The following is a 23,765-nucleotide window of genomic DNA, read 5'->3' on the forward strand; positions in this document are numbered from 1 at the left end:
AATATTGTACAGTAAATAAAGTTTATAAACACATAGCTATAAGGTTCTCTGATGAGTTGATGAGTGTGTCAATGCCAGGCATGGGTGATTATATAAACTGTGTGTATATATATATATATATATATATATATATATATATATATATATATATATATATATATATATATATATACATATATATATATATATATATATATATATATACAGTATATATATATATGTCGTACCTAGTAGCCAGAACGCACTTCTCGGCCTACTATGCAAGGCCCGATTTGCCTAATAAGCCAAGTTTTCCTGAATTAATATATTTTCTCTAATTTTTTTCTTATGAAATGATAAAGCTACCCATTTCATTACGTATGAGGTCAATTTTTTTTTATTGGAGTTAAAATTAACGTACACATATGACCGAACCTAACCAACCATACCTAACCTAACCTAACCTATCTTTATAGGTTAGGTTACGTTAGGTAGCCAAAAAAGTTAGGTTAGGTTAGGTTAGGTAGGTTAGGTAGTCGAAAAACAATTAATTCATGAAAACTTGGCTTATTAGGCAAATCGGGCCTTGCATAGTAGGCTGAGAAGTGCGTTCTGGCTACTAGGTACGACATATATATATATATATATATATATATATATATATATATATATATATATATATATATATATATATATATATATATATATATATATATATATATAAGAAAGAGGAAAGGAGGGAAGGGAGGGAAGGGAGAGAGCAAAGGGAACAAGGAGGAAGAGAGGGAGATAGAAAAAATTATGTCTATATATATATATATATATATATATATATATATATATATATATATATATATACAGTATATATATATATATATATATATATATATATATATATATATATATATATAGACATAATTTTTTCTATCTCCCTCTCTTCCTCCTTGTTCCCTTTGCTCTCTCCCTTCCCTCCTTTCTTTCCTCCTTCCATCTCTTACCTATCTCCCTCTCTCTCCTTCCCTCCTTCCTTCCCTCCCTCCCTCTTCTTTTCCTTCTATTCTTTGGCTGGACGTACTTAGGTGTTTAAGCACATTTCAAGCGGTAGTGTGCCAGCAATAGGAAATTAAACTAAGTACAAGGAATAATGAGGGACCCTGCCCAGCGGCCACTGACACCTGGTGTTGTCGTTGCAGGTGTCGCCGCTGGAGCAGTTTCTCAGGGATTCATCGTGTTCCCCACTTCATATCAAGGCGGAGCCAACAGACAGGAGTGATCCTGGTGAGGGTGAGCTGTCGGATCAGAGCGCCCCTTCTATTGAACCTTCTCATCATTATCTTGGTGTACAGCGGTACCCCAGTCTAACTGCATTATCAGGAAACTTTGGTGTAGTCGGAATAGCAGCAAATCCTTCAAATTTGGCAGCCATAGGCTCAAATAACCCGGGTGGATTAGTGGGTGTTCTGATGGCAGCAACTGCCCCTCGACCTCAGCGGCGTGCAAATAACCCACTAAACTGTCCTATTTGTGGACGTGTAGTTCTTTTCCGTTCCGAGTTTGAGAAACACATGCGCACACACACTGGAGAAAAACCCTTTGTTTGCCATCTTTGCTCTTACCGATCAGCTCAGCGTTCTAATCTTAATGTGCATTTGAAATCTGTTCATAAGCTCTATCTTCCTTCAAACAATTCTTCAAGCCAGCCTCCTCCATGGGATAATAACCGTGATCCTGGTTTTATTGGTTGAATACTATTGAGCATCTATGGGCTATAGTATTTTGACTAAAAATATGTATACACTAGCTATAATATTAAATGTACACAATGTAATACAGCACTTGCCTTTATAAGTGGAATTTGAACTGCTCAACTCCAGGTTATTTTATGTTGGGAAAATTTAAGAACTGCTTACACTATATTGGAATATACAGTAGTTTTCTCTTATGCATTACAGTATTTACCTTAAAACTGCAATTTCACCGAGCTGTGTCCAAAGCTCCCAACATATAATGGGTAAGGCAAAAGTGTATATTCATAATTTGAGCACCAGATATCATATTGTATAGCATCAGAATACTGTACATATACTGATTTTATTATAAACACAAAACCCTTCATACAGTGAATTAGGTGAATACTAAGTGAAATACAGTGTGACATGATTGTTTAGCAAAGCTCAAATTTGCTTTTGGAACATTTATTATGTTATTTATCTAAGTTTGTGGTATTAGTATTTAGAGATAATTATAAATTGGCTGTTTAACATATGAGACTCCTGTATTTAGTATTATCCCTGTACTCTACAGTCTACCTTATTAACACTTAAGTGTTGTGTCGGGAAGATGGGGCCTATTTTTCTGTCCAAGGAGAACCCCTCATCAGCTGCTCTCTCAGTGATACATATATTATTTATACTCAATTTTCTGACTAATTTATATTGGTAGAATATGGATTTTGTTACAAAATGTTCAGAAATGAATGGTCTTGATTATAGACTCAAAACAAATTACATACTGTAGTTGAAAAATGTAGAGTTTGCTTGACGCTGCTGAGATTACAAATATTTAAGCATTTCTGCAGTGAAAAATTATTTACGGTCATAAACCTTTGTTGTTTATGTGCTGATATGCATAAAGTATTTATTTATCACTTTAGAGAGAACTAAAAAATTACTTGAATAGTGTTCATTGAGTAAAGTTGGAAAATGAATTACTTCTTTTACATCCAATGACAGTTTCTGATGCAATGTTTAAAAGTTTATACAGTACTCATTTATGATTTGCAAAACTATATGCTTAGAACACTTACTTTAGTATACAAATATTCATAAATGGATGGTCTGAGTATAGACTAAGAAATGAATAAGCGATGTTTGGCTCACAAGATGTCTTTATGGTGCATAAAAATGGTTAGTCATCAATGTATGTGTGATGGGGAAGTATTCCGCTTTTGTTTATGTGTTCATTGAATTAACAGATAATACTATTTAGGAATAAAAATACTGTGCCTTTCATTTAATCAAATAATGAGTAACAAGTATGAAACAGTATACAGTATTTCTAAACAGTTTAATCTAGTCACAATGGTTATTTTTATAGTGTTACCAAACACATTACAATATTGATTTTGCTCTCAAATAATATATAAAAAAAAGAGGTATTTTAAGTAGATGGACCTCAAAAACAGTATTGACTAATAAAATTATCCAGAAAGAGTAAACATTCCTGGGAAACGGTTTGAACCACGTTATCACAAGGCGAGGCTGGCTTCTGGCTGGGCTCAGGGAATAGATGAACTCCCAGAACCCTCTCCAAGTTTGTTCCAGGTCGTCGGCAAACTAGTGTTGGGTTAGTGTTTGGGGAGGTTAATAAAACACTTTGATGCTCTGGGCACGCATGCACCACACTACCCCAGGTGGGTTTGGCATTCCGTGGGAGCACGCGGTAATTCTGAAAAGTGTATAATCTTTTCAACTTTGTTACCTCATTTCTCATCCTAGGTTTTTCAATTTGGTATCATTGTACTCGCAATAGAATTCTCTAGAGGTCTAAAGGCATATTAAGTCCAAATGCCCAGCGTACCATCCGCAACAAACAGAGAAAGTGAGAGCATGTTACCTGGGAGCGCGTAAGACTGATAAAATGTGTACACTCCTTTCACTTTGGTTACCTCAATTCTCGTCCTAGGTCTTTCATTTTGGTATTAACTTGTTCGCAATATAATTCTCTATAGGACTAAAAGCATATAAAGTCCAAACGGTCGGTGTACCATCCACAACAAACAGAGAAAATGAGAGCGTGTTACCCAGGAGCGTGGCTCAAGAGCGATAAAATGTTTACACTCCCTTCACTTTGGTCACCTTAATTCTCGTGCGAGGTCTTTCATTTTTTTATCAATTTGTTCGCAATAGAATTCTCTACAGGACTAAAGGCATATTAAGTCCAAATTCCCAGTGTACCATCCGCAACAAACAGAGAAAGTGAGAGCGTGTTACCCGGGAGCACGCAAGACCGATAAAATGTGTACACTCCTTTCACTTTGGTCACCTCAGTTCTCGTCCTAGGTCTTTCATTTTGGTATCAATGTGTTCGGAATAGAATTCCCAACACGAATATATGCGTATAATGTCAAAAACAGCGGTGCGCTCCACCTGCTGACAAGATGAAAGTTACCAGAAAGAGAGCGCTGCACCACCCCAAGGAGTCTCTCATTACAATAGAGAGTACGGTCATACCGAGATGTGTATACTCTCTTCAACTTTGTCATCTCAATTCTCATCCTAGGTTTTTCAATTTGGTATCAATGTGTTCGCAATAGAATTCTCTATAGGACTAAATGCATATAAAGCCCAAAAGCCAGGAGAGAAAGTGAGAGCGTGTTACCTGAGAGCGCGAAAGAGCAATAAAATGTGTACACTCTCTCCACTTTGGACATCTCAATTCTCGTCCTAGATCTTTCCTTTTTGTGTTATTGTGTTCGCAATAGAGTATATGCAAATATAAAGTCCAAAGCCCGGTGTCCCACCTACAGCAAACAGAGAAAGTGACGGTGCATTACCGTAGTGAGCGCTAATACAGAGCAATATAATGTGTGTACTCTTTTCAACTTTGTTACCTCAGCTCTGGTCCTAGGTCTTTCATTTTGGTATCAATGTATTTGCAATGAAATCCCCTACAGGTGTATATGCATATAATGTCCAAAACCGCGGTGCGCCCCTCCCGCAACCGTCGCCAATTTGCCGCCGGAAACGTCACAATGCTGCATCGTTACTGGACTACCCTCGAGTAAAAAAACCATGCAATGCCACGTCATTACCGAGCCAAAGTGTTAAGGACAGAATATTAGAAATTATATATACATTTAAATGTTCTAGTGAGGAAGAATGGGAAAGATCCATTTTTCCAAAGTGAACATACATCATTTCAGAAGAAATGAAATGACTGCCTGAATTACGTAACCAAGTATCACAAATGCTGCATTTAAAGTAAATTTAGCATAGCCAAATAATTTGCTGTGCAGTATTAAGACTGTTCTGTACTGATAAAAATTTCATGCCACACAGAAAATGTAAAAAGTTAACTGTCACAAAAGCAAAATATAAGTCAACAACTTCTAGAATTTTGCTTTTTCGAATGGAAACATGTTCATAAAGACATTTACATTAAAGAAGCAGTGTGAATTCAATCCTTGTGTCAACATTCAGACCCTGATGAAGCCATTTGTAGTATGTTCATGCTCTTGTAACTTTTTTTTTTAATTCTTTGAATTCCACCCTTACAACAAAATTTCTGACATTTTTAGATGGGTTCACTTGGGTCTCTGGAGAAAAATAAAGATCACTGCATCATTATATTTCACAGAAAAAACAGTGACCTGATGACTAAAATTTTTAAATTTGTTATACAATATTAGGATTGTATATGTTTTACACTTTAATTGAAGAAACAATCCAGAGCAACAGTTTCAGAGTTCAATGAGTCTGTGTTTTTTTATTAACTTGATTATAATGAAAAGATTCTTAGACTCTTATGTTAATATGAGGAAACCAGAATGTGGTTTCCATAGACACATTTTCTAATGGTGTTTAACAAATGTTACTAAGGACATAAAATCATATGCAGCTTAAAGGAATAACAAGGAAGTAAATATTAAGTTTTCTTGTGCATCACAAAGACTGGTAATGAGCCGAACAATGTCCAATATGTGTACTGCTGTATATTGTAAAAAACTGTATCCCACATGACACCATACAAATGTTCTTGCGATTCCTGATATGAAACATTATTGTAAACATAAACCAAAGCTTTGCATCATCAACAGGTAATTCCAAAATATACATGAAAGTTGCATAGGTGACAGCATATCAAGGAGCCAACAAGAGAAAGAGGAGGTGATGTACTAGCTACCCTAGACTTGGTGTTTACCCAAAGTGAAGAAGTAGAGAAGTTCAAATTTGAGGTACCATTAGGAGTCAGTAACCACTGCATTATTGTATTTGATTAAAATACTGTAGAACTAAAGGAGAGAGTTGAAAAAAGGTGAAGGTAGAAGAGAGAATACAAAAGTGGCAACTACAGGTGGACTAGGAATTATCTACAGGAGGTTCAATGGGAGACTGAAATGGAAGGAAAAATCAGCAAATGAGATGATGGAACTCACAACATAGAAATGCTAAGAAGCAATGGAACAGTTCATAGCTCTCAGGAGGGAAGTTGATGAAAGGGGATCTGCAAACCCATGGTTCAACTGTATAAGGAGGAAAAGCAAAAGTTAGAAAAGGCATGGAAAATTTATAGAGACTTGGTTCAGAGGCAAATAGGCAGGCACTAAAGAATGGAATGGCACTAAAATGGAATGGCACTAAGTGGGCTAAGAATGAGTACGCAAGAATCAGGAAGGCAGCAGAGCAGCAGTTTGAGAATGACTTTGTGATAAAAACAAAGAGTCAACCTAAACTGTTGTACAGCCATACATGGAGGAAAACAACTATATAAGACCATGTGATCAGACTTAAGGGACAGGAAGGATGACAGGGAAGTATGTGAAGAACCCAACAAGAGGTTCCAGGAGATCTTCAACTCAGAGCGCTGATTGGTCTCCAAGTAAAAAGATACGTGGATGAATTGAATGTTACAAAAGCAGTAACACCAGACCAGATATCACCAAGGGTACTGACGGAAGCTGCAGGTAGCTTGTGTTATCCATTAACTGTAGTGTTCAACATTACTCTAGAGACAGGAGAGCTACCAGAAATCTGGAAAAATGGAAATGTAGTTCCAATACTTAAGAAAGGAGATAGATATGAAGCACTTAACATAACCAGTGTCATTAACATGCATTACATGCAAGATTCTAGAAAAAGTCATCAGGAAAAGGGTTGTAGGACATTTGGAGAGAGTAAGTCTTGTAACTTACCGGCTCTTGATAGATGGGAGCTGGTCAGCTGAGTGGACAGCACGCTGGACTTGTGATCCTGTGGTCCTGGGTTCGATCCCAGGTGCCAGCGAGAAACAATGGGCAGAGTTTCTTTCACCCTATGCCCCTGTTACCCAGCAGTAAAATAGGTACCTGGGTGTTAGTCAGCTGTCACGGGCTGCTTCCTGGGGGTGGAGGCCTGGTCGAGGACCGGGCCGCGGGGACACTAAAGCCCCGAAATCATCTCAAGATAACCTCAAGATAAGATAACAAAGGCACAACATGGTTAACAAACTTGACTGAATTCTAAGACAGGGTTGCCAAATTATGACAAGTGAAGGAAGACTGGGTGGACTTTTGGGCAGTCTTCCTAGACTGCCCAAAAGCTTTGATACAATTCCTCACAGAAGACTAATATTGTACACAGGATAGAGAAATAAGTGGGGATAACAGGAAAGGCACTGGACTGGGTATGAGAGTACAGTACCATACTTGATAGATAGGAAACAAAGGATCATAGTCAGAGAGGATAGGTTAAGCTAGAGAAAAGTGGAGAGTGGTTTTTCACAGGGTTCTATCCTAGAACCTTTGATCTTCTTAATTTGTGTAAATGACTTCACAGAGGGAGTCAACTTATACATGTCAATGTTTGCAGATGATGCAAAGTTAATGAGAGTAAAAACTGAACAGGACTGTAGGCTACTGCAAGAAGACCTTAAACAAACCTAAGGAGATGGCATATATAATTGGCTGCTTGAATTCAATCCAGATAAATACAAAGTAATGAAAAGGGTAAGGGAAACAGGAGACCTGTATTTAACTATACTATAAGGGGGGAAGACAATTACAAGAAACAATGGAAGAATAAGATGTGGGAGTAGACCTAATCCCAACACTAACACCAGAAGCTTATGTGAACAGGACAAGATCAGCATCATATGAGAAATTAGCAAATATTTGAACATTATTTAAGAATCTGAACAAGGAGGCTTTCAAGTCTATACTCACTCCCAATATGAAACTATTACTTGATTATGTATCTCCAGTATAGAACCCACACCATGTGAAGCATAAACAGTAACTTGAGAAAGTTCAGAGGTTTTCAACTAGATCCCAGTTGAATTCTAGTCCTAGATCCTAGATACTAGTTCAACATACTCCCAGCAAGTTTAAGAAATATTGCCGGAACAATCGTGGATATCTTCAAGATAAATCTAGAAAGCAACAGCCTGTTGGACCAAGCTCTCACAAGTCAAGCTTGACCTCGAGCCAGGCTTGGGGAGTAGAAGAACTCCCAGAACCCCCATGAAGTAGGTATCAAGCAGTTCCAGAATTCAGAGGCTTCATCTGTTAGGGGGGTAAAAGAAGCATATTCAAATTAAAAAGAGGTAGGACAAGAAGGCATCGGTGGAAGCTTGATATGTATTTGAATCTAAAAGATCGGGGAGGTTCTTGATCATGGAGATCAGGGAGGTCCAGGGAACGAGGAAGTTCTTGTTCAGTGTATGGGTTATAGGAAAGTGGAATACATTCAATGAAGAAGTTGAAGCCAATTCTATCCATAGCTTTAAATGTGATAAAAAGTTAATATTCAGAGGAGTAATTAGCACACTAAGTATAAATGGCTAGGAGGCGGGACATAAAGAGCTAAATCTCACTTCCCTGTAGCAACAGATACGTAAGCACGTCTTCACCTACAATACTTTAGTAAAGAAATCTTTCTGTGACAGTAAAAATAACATGTTCAATTGTGTGAAAGAACTAAGGAATTTGAAATCAATACTGACTATAATGCAAGATAAGACTTTTGTCATATCACTAGGTGAATATGTTGGATCTAGGAGGAAAATATTAAAATTCAGAGAGCACAACAAGGCAAATGTAGTATTACACTAGTGAAATCTAACATGATTTATGAGAAATTAAATTTGCGACAATTTGAGCCAAGAAGTGTGACGACTGGATCACTGTGTACAGGAGGCTGATATGCCAGCAGACACTCTCTAGGCGACAATATATCTTGGATAAGTCGCTTCACAACATTGTCGCTTGGAACGTCGACTTCCTATGGCGTCACCTGCTGCATATTTACTTCTAATTTCATAACGAAATTAGATTATTTCAGAGTAAAAATAAGTTTGATCATGTTCTGCATTCAGCACCAACATTATAGTGAGTAAATATACCATATTTCTTCCTTACTTTTGTAATGCTAGCAGGATGTGGGTAGATTTTTGGTAATTCTGTGGACCCCCACAAGTGTAGCTCTCATCCTGTAGGTACACACAATGTTGACTCTCAAAGCATTGTATGGCAATGACTGACTCTCACCTTATATTTGTTCGTCCCACCCAAATGTTCCAATATTAAAGAGTTTCAAATTATATTTCAAATAACTCGTTACAGAAGTTCAGACTGGATTTCTATATTGACACTTATATGTTGATAATGTTTACCAGCCACAAAATGTACTTGGAATTGTTTCTGTTTATATTACAGCATTTGTTTACATTCATTTCAAAGAAAGAGCTTTTCACCAAGATACATTTAACCCATAAACTGCGCACGTATATATACGCCATGAGTAACATGTCCCACTGTGTGCATGGCGTATATATACACCATAGGATCCCAAGCACGATTCAAATGCCACGCGGCTACACGGGGTTCACACCAGCTTCCTCGGGGCTCTTCTAAACAGACGCCATGTTTAAAAAAAATCGTAGGCAGTATTCTCCGGTGTGAGAACCACAGTACTGTGGGAGCAACCAAGGCTGGTGCACAGCAGCATGAGCTAACAGCATTGCTGTTCAGCTTGTGACCACAGCATCGCCTAAAAATGTCAAAATAAATATGTAACTGCTATTATTTAGCAATGACAGTATTACAGATGACCCCTGACTGTGATAAAAATGACCAGGATTGTGATAATAGCAGGATTGTGATAATTAGCGCTGTGTGGGAGGAGTAATGCTGAGGGAGGTAGGGAGATAGCGTCGTTTACTGACTGTGTGGCCACCTGTTATTGTCTGCTTTTACCATACCAGCTCAGTGGTTCTCTATAGTGAACACAAATGTAGATACTTATATGTAATGTGTGTATTAGTGTAATAACAGCAAAAGGATTATGTTGGGAGGAGCCATTTGGGTAACGAAGGTGGCATCGTCTGCATGACCTGTCAAGCTGTGTAGAGGGTGGCCACTATGCTTTTTGGGCATCCTACCAGCTTAGGTGTACAGTTACGGTGCTTACAACATGTAGATACTTATATATAATGTGTGTGTATATAGTGTAATAACACTATTAACAGTATTGTTGGGGGAGAAATTTTAGTGCTCCTGCCCTTGAATGAGTGAGGAGGCAGCTGCCAGCTGACTGTGTGTGTAGCGATGTCTCTTAGTTTCTGAACTAACTATATCAGCTTAGTTGTACAGTTGTGGTGAACAAAGCATGTAGATACTTATATATAATGTGTGTATATAGTGTAATAACAGCAAAACTATTTGTTTATTGTGTTTTGAACGTTATAATTGAATCACAATTATGAACACCATACGTTTGAGTATAGCAATGATTCACACATTTTATCATATAAATCTATCACACTACACACTATTGAATAATATTACTGCAAAAAACTAAGAAAAAATCAGACATTGAAATAATTAGGTAATAATATCATTGTGGCAACTCCCACCTGACAGCTCGGGTGACTCCGACCGCCCCTGACGACCGTTCTGTCAACGCCCACATTTTGCCAGACTTCCTTGGCCTATTGCACCCAAAATATTTCACCTACGATTTTTTTTTTATTTTTCCTGTGCTTAGGGAACACAAATTAACACTTTCGCGCTATCTGCACGCGCCGGCGCGTTCGGTTTCGTCTAACGTAAACGCATAGTGGACATAAAGTTATGTCTACTTTTAAAATATTTGTATAAAATTCAATTTTTATCCGATTTACTTTGGGTTTGTTTCAAACTGCGCGCTATGAGGCTCTCTTTCTCACCACTAGGCTGCATGGTACAATAAGTTCATGAAAGGTGTGGATAACTTCGATCAAATGGTATTTTGTCCCAAACGGGTTGCAGGTGGGTGACTTTAGCCGTTTATACTGGTAATTCTTCCCCCATATCATGTATTATATGCATATGTCTGTTTAGGGAATTTTATTCCGATCAATATACAACCAAAAATAACTGTGTGCAACAAGTATAATCTTGACAAACATAACAAAAGTAAAAATATTTCGTGTGTGTTTGACGCTCACTGATATGTTCCAGCGTTGTTTTATATTTGTCGCTATTCTAACTTACGCTTTGTTGATATTTTTTACCTATGGGCACATAGAACATTCAATTGCGAACACATTGACATAAAAATGAATGACGTACATAGAAAATTAATGTCATGAGAGTGAAATAAGTATAAACTTTCAAAGCGCCGTGCGTCGTCCCGTCACCGATACCGGGTAACAATTTCACCACTTCCCACACTCTTGCGGGCGGGCTGCATCATTATTCTACGCTTATATTCATATCACCGTGTTGGGAATTTCATTGCGAGTCCATTGATACCAAAATTAACGCTGTAGAACAAGTGTGGAGGTGATTACAATCCCAAGAGTAAAAACATTTTGTTGCTGATGGGCGCTCACGGCGAGTCATCTACGTAGTTATTTATTTGGTGCTGGTATCCCTATATGTTTCGTGACTTATTTTACTAATGTTCTTCTAGAGAATTTTATTGCGAACACGTTGGTACCAAAATGAAATACGTAGCATGAGAACTAAGGTCAGAAGAGTAAAAAGAGTATACACATTTTTGTTTTTACGCTTAAGCGATAAAAACGCAGCGCGCACATTCGGTTGGCTGAGTGACCTTTGCGGAGAGCGCGAAAGTGTTAAGATGTTTAGAAGACTAAAAAAAAAATAGAATTTTTTTCTTGTGCACAGGGGTGTAAACTTCCTCAGGACTCCTAAGCAGCTTAAGGGTTAAAACCTATGTTTCATCAGTACTCCATAAAATATAATAATATTTCATCAGTAATTCTTAAAGTATATTAAAATGGGTCCCTTCCCAGTACCATCATCCATTCGAGCAAAGTCACACTGTGCTTTAAACATCATCTTTGATGGATGCTAGATAATCAGAAGTCTATAAACATTATAACTTAGTAGTATACACATACTGTATTTTACTTTCTTTCTTTGTGAGGTATAATTGCAATGTTACATTTGTACAATGATTGTAAATACTTTAGAATGTAATGAATTTTTCAGCTTAGAATAATATTTAAGTTTTTCTGTGATGCAATATGTAGCTAAATTTATACATATAGAAAAATAACAAACTGGGTATTTGTTTTGGAGATTATTTATTGTAAAAAAAAAAAAGTATGGAATGTAACTATAGAGATTTGTGCTTTTTCTTCCATCAGTTCACAAAGTAATCTTTTTCTGTCATCTAGTTATGCAACACAGCCTATGTCAAATATCCTCCAAACATTTTTACCATGAAGTGTATTCTCTCGATATAAATTTTTTAATTTTAATAAATTTTGAAAAGTTTTAACTAACTTTAGAATTTTATATTGTTCCTACATCTTACATAATTTGTATAATATTTCTATTGGTTTAAACATTTTCTTATAGACTAATAAGGCAATATGTTAAATTTCTAAACTTGAAAACACTAATTTTCCTGTAGTTCAGGCATGTTAGAATGACATGTATATCATGCAGTGGTTGTATGGTGCCCATATCTTAAGAAGCACATCAACACACTGGAAAAGGCACAAAAACATGCAACTAAGTGGCTCCCAGAACTGAAGGAAAAGAGCTATGAGGAGAGGTTAGAGGCATTAGGGAGCCGGTCGGCCGAGCGGACAGCACGCTGGACTTGTGATCCTGTGGTCCTGGGTTCGATCCCAGGCGCCGGCAAGAAACAATGGGCAGAGTTTCTTTCACCCTATGCCCCTGTTACCTAGCAGTAAAATAGGTACCTGGGTGTTAGTCAGCTGTCACGGGCTGCTTCCTGGGGGTGGAGGCCTGGTCGAGGACCGGGCCGCGGGGACACTAAAAAGCCCCGAAATCATCTCAAGATAACCTCAAGATTAAATATACCAAAACTAAAAGATAGAAGAAAAAGAGGTGATATGATCATTACGTACAAAATAGTACCGGGAATCGATGAAATTGTTATATAAGCGTTATATAACAAAGAGTGCTGGGAAGACGGGACACCACGAGCGTAGGTCTCATCCTGTAACTACACTTAGGTAATTATACTTGGATAATATACTAACATGTTGTATGTTAGTATGATACTACAGTCTCTACTACAGGAACTAACATAGAAATGTACCGTAATGCTAGTAGTGAAGTGTTGTTGATGCCTACATCAACTGTGCCACTACACACATCTCCAGTTGGAACCTTTTAAGCAGGTTGATGAGGAGCTCAGTAGTGATGCACGTCCTGGTTAGCAAGGAATACAGTACTGTAAATGTTATGTGGAAGAGGTCATTAAAAGGACTGTGTACTAGCCAAGCTACCATTGAGGAAGAGGTCAGTACTACAGAACCTATCCCACCTATAAAATACTTTTACAGGAAGTTCTTTTCAGTGGTCCAGAAGATGGAGGAAAGAGCTCTGAAAAACATAATTGAAAGAAGTCTTACCCTTACCAACGTTAACAGAAAATACAGCTCACCAAATAGTATAAGAGTAAGACGACTTCCAACTTATTCACAAAGAACCCTCTTGACACCAAATGGAGTCTTAAAAGAGAAGAATGTCATCTATGTCTTTATACAGTATGTCCATTTGGACACAGTCAGCCCCCAACAATATCAATATATAGGCAAGACAACAACATCTCTTTTCAAGGCACCTGGCAATGCACAAATGAAAAGGCTCTGTCATAAATCACATGATTGCCATATGCACTCAGACCATTTTTTAAAGAGATCCTGACCATTAACATTGAAATAATCAACAGATTCAATGACAATAGGAGACAACACATAGGTGAGGTTTGTCTTGACAGTTCAGTAGAAATTCAGTTGAAAAATACAGTTTATCCGGAGTGTCAGGTATTCTCTCCCACCTCAAAGCACTCAAATTGTACTTCTTGATTAAAAGAGAAGAAAGATATCTCATAACATACACATGGAAAATACTGGAAAGTCAGGTTTCCAACCTTAACAATAAAATTACAATATTCTAGAATGAAAGATGTGGGAAAGATCTAGATCTTTCTAGAGTGAAAGATGTAAAATAAAGCCAGTGAATAGTATGGGTTCTGTAAGCGTAAATTGAGAACACATTGTAAACATCTGTGGTCCATGTCTCTTCAACCTCTTGCTAGCAAATATACTGTGTATGTGTACTGTATGTATGTATGTATGTATGTATGTATATATATATATATATATATATATATATATATATATATATATATATATATATATATATATGCGGAAAATCCACAGAGAAATATGAAATGAGGTGAACGTTTCGGCTTTGTTAAAGCCTTTGTCAACACCAGACTTTAGTCGGTCTGGTGTTGACAAAGGCTTTAACAAAGCCGAAACGTTCACCTCATTTCATATTTCTCTGTGGATTTTCCGCATAAAATGATCAGTGTTTTGTGATCGTCAATTGCATGCATATATATATATATATATATATGCATGCATATATATATATATATATATATATATATATATATATATATATATATATATATATATATATATATATATATATATATATATATATATATATATATATATATATATATATCATACCTAATAGCCAGAACACACTACTCGGCCTAGTATGCAAGACCCAATTTGCCTAATAGACAGAGTGATTTTCGTTACTTAAAAATAAAATCCATTTGGTTTATTTTAATTAATATTATTATATTAAGAACATGAATTACTGACTTAGTTATGTTAGTTTAGGTCATATTTCTACATTAGTTTTAACTCAAACTAAAAAAAAATCAAATAAAATGTATTGGAAAGCTTTATTATTTCATAAGAATTTTTTTTTTTAATTTATGTAACTTCTAGAAAACTTGGTTTATTAGGCAAATCGGGTCTTTTTTCATTTTTGCTGTTTCAATCTGGTGATTTTGGCTATATGGGACTGGACTACAAAAAAGTAACAGCCTCACAAACCAAGCAGGCATCTGGGAAGCTCGCCCCCCCCCCCCCCCCCCACCCCCCTGGCTTGGTTGCAAGGGTAGAAAATCTCTTGAAATTTATTACAGGTAAACTACATGTAAAACATTGATTAGGAATTAAATGTGTCAAAGAGAGATGTAAAATCCAATAGTTAAAACTTGCAAGATTGAGAATAGCTTACTGAGATGGTGTGATCATGTTGAATGAATGAATGAATGAATGAATGAATGAATGAATGAATGAATGATAGTACACTGGGGAAGAGAGTGTATTGAGTGAATTTGAAGGTAGGAGGGGAGGAAGGTTGGCACAGATTTTTTTGTGTTTTACATGTTGGTACTTTACTGATTATAGTATATTCTTGCATTGTAACACCTCCCAAATGTGTTCTATGCATTTTTTAATTTATATTATTACCTCATGGCCTTTCAAACTTTCTGCAACTTCTGCTATGCCCTTAAGATGCTCCCTCGTGTAGTGTAATTTTATGCAGACAAGTTTTTCCCTGAATGCATCTCTTGCACTGTGACTGCCTGCTGTATATATTGTTCAGACTATAATGTATTACATTTTGTCTTGGAACACAAAACATAGACATCTTTTAAATGCAGTATACTGTACAATAGTAGGAAACTGAAATTCTAGCTGATGCTATTAGTCCAACTGAAGAAATTGATGTTAAGAAAAATCCTACAATTTTGAGTACTGTATTGTATTCTGGCATATTTCATAGAAATATTGTATAGTAGTTACACCATGATTATAGATTATTGGTTGTGTAAATTGCAGAATGTATATTGTACTTTAGTAATATATATTGAAAGGTATACAGTTTGCTTGTTTTTAACCTGTACAAAATTATACTAATGTAATAGAACAAGAATATGCAGTTAGTCTCATCTTGCATTTGTGGAGGGAGCCCACGTGGCTTCCTGAAGCTTCTCACTGGGATTGCTCCATGCAAGTGGGTCAAATCACATGTGCAAGTTTAATTTGGCCTATAGGGGACCAGAGCCAAAACCTAGACCCATACCGAGGGACAATGAGTGTGTGTGTGACAACCCATGACTTCGCCGGAAAAACATTTTAAAGTAAAGGAAGCTTTACAGACAACTGGAGTGTTATCAAAGACTCGAATCTGAAACCCTCAGATACTGTACTTTAGTCTTAACAGGTGGGGGGGGGGGTCAAACTACACCTGCAAGGAAAGGAAGAGAAAGCATGGACTTAGTCCAGGTGGAGATCACAAACTCCAACAATTCTGGGGCCCTAAACACCATAGGTGCCAATTCTGGGCATCCAACCGATCACAATCCAATGGATGCCTAACGCCAGAAAATCTAGCTTTCAAAGTGACAGTTGTTTGAAAAGCTTCTGCACTGGAAGCTGAATCAATCAATGCAGAGACCCAGAGGGAATAAACAGTACAGGACTCCAGGTCGTAGGTGTCACCATTCCAACAGGTTGTATAGAGGCAGAATGAATGAGCATTGTCTGGTAGCAAAGATGAGTTGCATCCTTCAATCTTGCACATGGCAAGTGCAAGCTTGAAGGGCCCAACCAACTAAGTCAGAGAACCGCAAGGGAATTACTAGGAGCCTGCAGGCACCTAGCCAAACAGAACACCCAGAATCTGAGGATGCTCGCCAGAAAGCAGATGCCAAATGCAGCCAAAATAATCAAGCTATGACTGGCATCTGCTGCCTGTAGCATAAACAAACATATGGGCTCCAGCATTCCCCAGCACAATCCACAGAACACCCTGGCCAGGGCTCAAACAGAGGAGTCAAAGACTAATGAGTAGCCCTAAATGATGTTCTCCACTCTGGTGGCCACAGATTCAAGCTAAGGAAACAAAGGTGCAAAAAAATTATTAGAAAGTTTTTTCGCAAACAGAGTGGTAGACGGTTGGAACAAGCTAAGTGAGAAGGTGGTGGAGGCCAAAACCATCAGTAGTTTCAAAGCTTTATACAACAAAGAGTACTGGGAAGACGGGACACCACAAGCATAGCTCTCATCCTGTAACTACATACACTTAGGTAATCACAACAAGCCAGGTAGAAAACATGCACATCAAGCAAAAACTCAAATACAGAATGAAGTACAAAGTACAAATGGCCCTGCATGAATAAGTTCAAGGACAGCCATCACTTAGTTTGAAGCAGAGGGGCTTGCCACATCTGAAAGACCTAGAACACTATTGTCCAGAGTACATGAGTGGCAGAACTAGGTAAGGAGGGGTAGCTGTGTGCAGGAGCCAAGCTGCCTGGTGGTAGCATTCGATACTATGAGTTTCACACTACAGTAATTTTTAATATTTCTCTTGTTCTGTGGGAATTGTTTGTGGAGTTGTTTGGCAGTTTTGAAACTTTGGTCTTTGATAACCTTCCAGTTGTCTTTAAAGTTTTGGCAACTTTCTGGATGCTTTTCCAGTGTGACTTTCATTCACTTTCTGCACCTTTGTTAGGGTGGCCAGGTTTTAGCTGTGGTCTTCAGTAGGCCAAACTGAACTCCTGTATCTGATGTGACCCATTTGCATGAAGCAACCTCAGTGAGATAGCTTCAGCGAGACACTGGGGTTCATACAGACAGAGGTATTTCATTACATTTAATCCTGGGTATATTTTATCATTATACTCCAGAACCAGGCAGAACTGAAATGCACATTTAATCCAGAAAGTAAAAAGAAATGCTCGCAAGAAAACTGTAAACATTCCATTGTAAATTCAGTATGAGCAGCTGAAAAGTGCTGTAGAATAAGGTGGTGTATGCAAAAAGCATGATGTCTTCAGAGGTAAATATAACAAATGGGGAAGGGAAGACAGGATATAATGAGCTTGAGTTCTGTCTTATAGACCACAAATAAGTAATTACCAACATGCACATTGTGTAATGTACTGTAATTCATTTTGTCAGAGACAGGCACCCTGTGTATGTACTTTATATACTGTACGTTCAGCTTACATGGAGGTCCCTCCATGGTCAAACTACTGACCCTCCCCAAGATGCAACACCACATGCCTTGGGGTGATTTCGGGGATCAACGTTCCCATTGCCTGGATCTCGACCAGGCCTCCTGGTTGACTCAACATCAGTTGACTTAACTCCCAGGTACCTGTTTACTGCTAAGTGAACAGCAGCATTAGGTGAAAGGAAACGTGCCCAGCCATTTCTGTCACTGCCTGCGACTCAAACCTGGGATTCCCAATTATGAGTTGAAAATGATGAGTCACAATAACATGGTTGAAGATATGATGACCAAACCACTCACCAGAAGATGAGGAGACGACGACATTTCGGTCCGTCCTGGACTATTATCACGTCAGTTATCAAGAGAATCGACTTGATAATGGTCCAGGGCAGACCGAAACGTCATCGTCTCCTCATCTTCTGGTGTGAGGTTTGGTCATCATGAGTTGAAAACGAATCCAACTGTACTGTTGAAACTTTAAATTCCAATTACTCTCACACAGAGTATAATAAAAAATGAATTCATATTTTCATATGTATTGATGCATTTAAAGGTATGGTAGTTATGTCATTATCATAAAGTTCCTCTGGTCTTTTCGTAGCATTCCTTTGCAATTTTTCTAACTTTCGTATATGTTTCTTCGGGTGAGAGCACGATCACTGCATATTCCATTTGTTAAACGTTTCAGCAATTTTTCATAATGGTTTGATAAAAGTTAATTTATATAGTGTCATAGAGACAGTTTACTATTTATAGGTACAAATGGCCCCTTGCACAGTATGAGAGAAGCATTCTAAGAAATCACTCAAATCACACAGAATGAAGTTAATACTACAGCATATTGAAATATTAAGCACACACTCCAAAGGCCAGTTGGGTTTTCTCCTTTCAGAATAACACACCTGTGTGACTGTTACTACTAAGTACTCCTGCCAACTACTACAGTACTCACAAATATATTGTATAATGGGGATTTGCACTCAAACAAATTATCTTTAGTCTTCGTAATCACTTTTAGATAAGCACAAATTACAGAATGTTTGGGAGGATCCTTGATGCAATGATAACATTTAAAAAGTGTATAAAATGGCAGAAATGTCCAGTTGAGGTGTGTTGTGGTACAAGAGTATACTGTACATGTAATCAGTATTAAAGAAGTGAGGGAACACATTTTAAGAATATTACTTAGATGTGCATGTTGAGGGAGGGGGGAATGATCAACGATGAGTGCAGTGAGCCCATACAAGAATATTTTGAGGCTATAAACACCAGATATTAGGATATATTTGGTGGTTAATAATGTAATACTGTATTTTCAATGTCGTTCGTTATATAACATTTAATTCGATCAGTTAAAATAGCTAGCAACTGGAATAATCAACTTAAAAGAATCCAACTGGTATGCCAAGGTGTTGTTTCACTAGATGTAGGCTAATACTAATTACACCAGAGATTGCCACACACTAGGTTCCACTGTATATAGTACATCCACTGTATATATAATATAATATACATTATATCCACTGTATATTAAGCTTTTGAGCTTGGTGACACTTAAGGTGATGTTCATAGTAGTAATGCATTCCAAACTGTTTGTGACACACTAGACAGGTCCAGCTTCAAGACTTCGTGCCAACGCCAAGCGTTCAGCCTCGCTCATTCCTCTTATATGCCCTAATAGGCCCACACCTGCGCCACCAGCAGCAAAGATAGAAGCCAGCCGCTGCAAAGAGACAACACCATATTAGGCAGTGCTGGCAATGTAACTAAACTATCCCATTAAAACCAATACCACTTAAGAACCCACTTCAATCTGATTAAAAATATAGGAATCGTCTGAAAACCATAAGGTATCTCTAACATGGGCAAAATCACAAATCACATCTGAATCAGTTTTCTCACTACACAGTATCCTGATACAAAATACAAATGTAACAAATTTGTATCTTTCCTAACTCTCTATGTATCACAGATCATAAGAACTAATCTCACTACCATGCTGGTATGTATTAATAAATAATAAATCACCTTTCAACCACTTAATTCACTATCAGTCTTTTAACATTAGAATACAAGGAATTATAAAACAATTTCTGAATAAAAACACACTTTTCTAAAACACACTATACTCCCAAACATATGATGTTTGGGAGTACCACGCAAGATTTAAAAGTCCCGCGGCTACACGGGGTTCACCTCAGCTTCCTCAGGGCTCTTGTAAACAGACTCCATTTAAAAAAAAAATCATGGGCAACATTCCCGGGTGTGAAAGCCTCAGTACTGAGTGAGCACAAAGGCTGGCGCATGCAGCATGACCTCACAGTACTGCTGTTTAGCTTGCGACCACAGCATCGCCTTAAAAATGCCAAAAATATATGTAACTGGTATTATTTAGCGATGATAGTATTACAAAAGACCCCTGACCGTAATAAAAATGACCAGGATTCTGATAATAGCAGGAGTGTTATGATAATTTGCGCTATGAATAGTATTGTGGGAGGAGTAATGTTGAGGGAGGGAGGGCTGTAGCATCATCAGCTGAATATGTGTACTGTAATTACCTAGGTGTAGTTACAGGTATGCTCGTGGTGTCCCGTCTCCCCTGCACTCTTTGTCATATAACGCTTTGAAATTACTGACGGTTTTGGCCTCCTTCACCTTCTCACCTAACTTGTTCCAACCGTCTACCACTCTGTTTACAAAAGTGAATTTTCTTATATTTCTTCGGCAGCTTTGTTTCATTAGTTTAAATCTATGACCTCTTGTTCTTGAAGTTCCAAGTCTCAGAAATTCTTCCCTATCAATTTTATCAATTCCTTTTACTATTTTGTTCGTAGTGAACATGTCGCCTCTTTTTCTTCTATCTTCTAGTTTTTGCATATTTAATGCCACTAACCTCTCCTCGTAGCTTTTGTCCAACAGTTCTGGGACCCACTTAGTGGCATGTCTTTGCACCTTTTCCAGTTTGTTGATGTGCTTCTTAAGATATGGGCACCATACAACCACTGCATATTCCAGCTTCGGTCTAACAAAAGTCCGCGAACAATTTCTTTAGTATTTCTCCATCCATGTATTTAAAAGCAATTCTGAAGTTAGAAAGTGTAGCTAGCATAGACTCCTCGCACACTGTTCTTAATGTGGTCCTCAGGTGACAGTTTTTATCTAGAACCACCCCTAGATCTCTTTCTTTATCAGAATTCTTTAAAGATTCCTCACATAATTTATAGGCTGTGTGGGGTCTATTTTCTCCAATTCCACATTCCATAAAATGGAATTTATGCACATTAAATTCCATTTGCCAAGTGGTGCTCCATATACTTATTTTGTCCAGGTCCTCTTGAAGGGCATGACAATCATCTAAGTTTCTTATCTTCCCTATTATCTTAGCATCATCAATAAACATGTTCATATAATTCTGTATTCCATCTGGTAGATTGTTTATGTAGACAATGAACATCATCGGTGCAAGAACTGAACTCAGTGGTACTCCTCTTGTGACATTTCTCCATGCCGATACATTGCCTTTGATTACTGCCCTCATTTTTCTATCAGTTAGAAAATTTGTCATACATGTTAGAAGCTTACCTGTTACCCCTTTTCCCCTATATGTTCCAGTTTCCAGAACAACCTCTTCTGTGGAACTCTGTTGAAAGCCTTTTTTAGGTCCATGTAGATGCAGTCAACCCAACCATCTCTTTCCTGTAAAATCTCTGGGGCTTGATCATAGAAACTTGAGTAAATTCGTTACATAGGATCTTCCAGGTCGAAAACCATACTGTCTGTCTGATATTATATAGTTTTCTCCGGGTGTTCTACCCATTTACTTTTAATTATTTTTTCCAATATTTTAACTATTACACTCGTCAATGATACAGGTTTATAATTGAGGGGGTCTTCCCTGCTGCCACTTTTGTAGATTTGAACTATGTTAGGCTTTTCCCACACATCTACTACAACTCCTGTACACTGGGATGCCTGAAAAATCAGTTGAAGAGGAATGCTGAGCTCAGGTGCACATTCTCTCAGAACCCATGGTGAAACTCCATCTGGACCAACTGCTTTGTTCTTATTTAGTTCCTTGAGCATTTTTACCACTTCGTCTCTAGACACCTCTATGTGCTCTATGTTGTTCTCTGGAATTCTTATTGTGTCTGGTTCCCTGAAGATTAAATTTTGTACAAACACACTTTGGAATTTTTCGTTTAATGTTTCACAAATTTCCTTTTCATTTTCCGCGAATCTGTTTCCTATTTTCAATCTCTGAATATTATCCTTTACCTGCAATTTGTTGATTATGAATTTAAAGAATAGGCCTGGTTCTGTTTTACATTTGTCCGCAATCCCTTTTGTGTGGCCCACCTGTTACTGTCTGCACACACCATACCAGCTTAATGGTTTGCTATGGTAAACACAAATGTAGATACTTATATATAACATGTATATATAGTTTAATAATAGCAAAAGAATTATGTCAGGAGAAGCCATTTTGGTGAGGGAGGTAGCATCATATGTGTGACTTGTCATGCTGTGTAGTGGGTGGCCACTATGCTCTTTAGGCACCTTACCAGCTTAGTGGCACAGTTATGGTGAACAAAACAATGTAGATACGTATATGTAACATGTGTATATAGTGTAATAACACCGCAAACAGTATAGTTGGAGGAGGAATATTAGTGCATCTGGCCTTGAACCAGTGAGGGAGGGAGGGAGGGAGCATCAGCTGTGTGTGGCGACGTGTGTCAGTCTGAACATAAAGATACTTATATAGAGTATAACGTCTGTATATAGTGAATGAAAGCGAAAACAGTATACAGTAGTGGGAAGAGGATGTTGGCAAGTGAGGTGTTGTTGAGGGAGGGAGTGGTACTGAGTGGCTGGCTGGCTGGTGTGGCAACCACTCTTCGTTGCTTTTTGACTCACCATACCAACTTAGTGGTTTATTATGGTGTTATTATCACAGGAATGTGATAATAACAGCAGTTTTGTAGCTAGTCACAGCAAGATGTTTAGAATATTGGAGGCATTATCTTGCATCATGTAACTTCTGGCATTGTCTGCTTGTGCCTCCATGCTATGTTTTAATTTTATCATCATACCCACCAGAACTGCTTATTAGTTTGTTATCGTGCATATAAATGTTGATAGTGATATATAATGTGCGTATATAACGTAATAACAACGGGAATACTGTTTGGTTGATCTAAGAATATAATATATATACTGTATGTCATTATATATGAGGTCCATCTTTTTGAGAATAGGGATGTTTCACACATTTAACTATATAAAATCCACATATTATGCACTAATGAATGATATTTCTGCAAAAAACTAGATATAAAACCATTCACAGGCACTGAAATAATTATATAAAAATGTATTTGGGGCAGCCCCTGCCACACTCGGCTGTTGGGCGCTAGGCTGTCCTTGGATTCTTGCTCTATGTATATAAACTCAACACACGATCTTTATGGTTCATTATGGTGCACAAAAATGTAGATAGTTACATACAATGTGTATATATAGTGTAATAACAGCAAAAATACTGTTTGATTGATATTAGAATATAATACAATATACATGTCACGTATATGAGCCCCATAATTTTGAGCATAGCCATGTTCCACACATTGAACTATATAAATTCCACAGATTGCACACTTTTGAATAATATTTCAGCTAAAACCCAGAGAAGAACAAATGA

The 23,765-nt window shown here is 37.6% G+C and overlaps 1 protein-coding gene across 9 annotated transcripts in view; it reads left to right on the forward strand.

Moving 5' to 3' along the window:
• LOC123773746 (protein tramtrack, beta isoform) overlaps positions 1 to 23,765 on the forward strand; it is a 208,807-nt gene that overhangs the window by 146,515 nt on the left and 38,527 nt on the right. The window contains exon 5 of one of the 9 annotated variants that reach the window (XM_045767642.2): positions 1,173 to 12,471. The exons of the other annotated variants lie outside the window; for them this stretch is intronic. Within the exon in view, the coding sequence (XP_045623598.1) occupies positions 1,173 to 1,724 (552 nt within the window). The 3' untranslated portion in view covers positions 1,725 to 12,471. Of the gene's footprint in view, positions 1 to 1,172; positions 12,472 to 23,765 lie in introns of those variants that run through there. 9 annotated transcript variants of the gene reach the window in all.

Source organism: Procambarus clarkii, chromosome 72 (genome assembly GCF_040958095.1).
Source record: "Procambarus clarkii isolate CNS0578487 chromosome 72, FALCON_Pclarkii_2.0, whole genome shotgun sequence".
Lineage (NCBI taxonomy): Eukaryota > Metazoa > Arthropoda > Malacostraca > Decapoda > Cambaridae > Procambarus > Procambarus clarkii.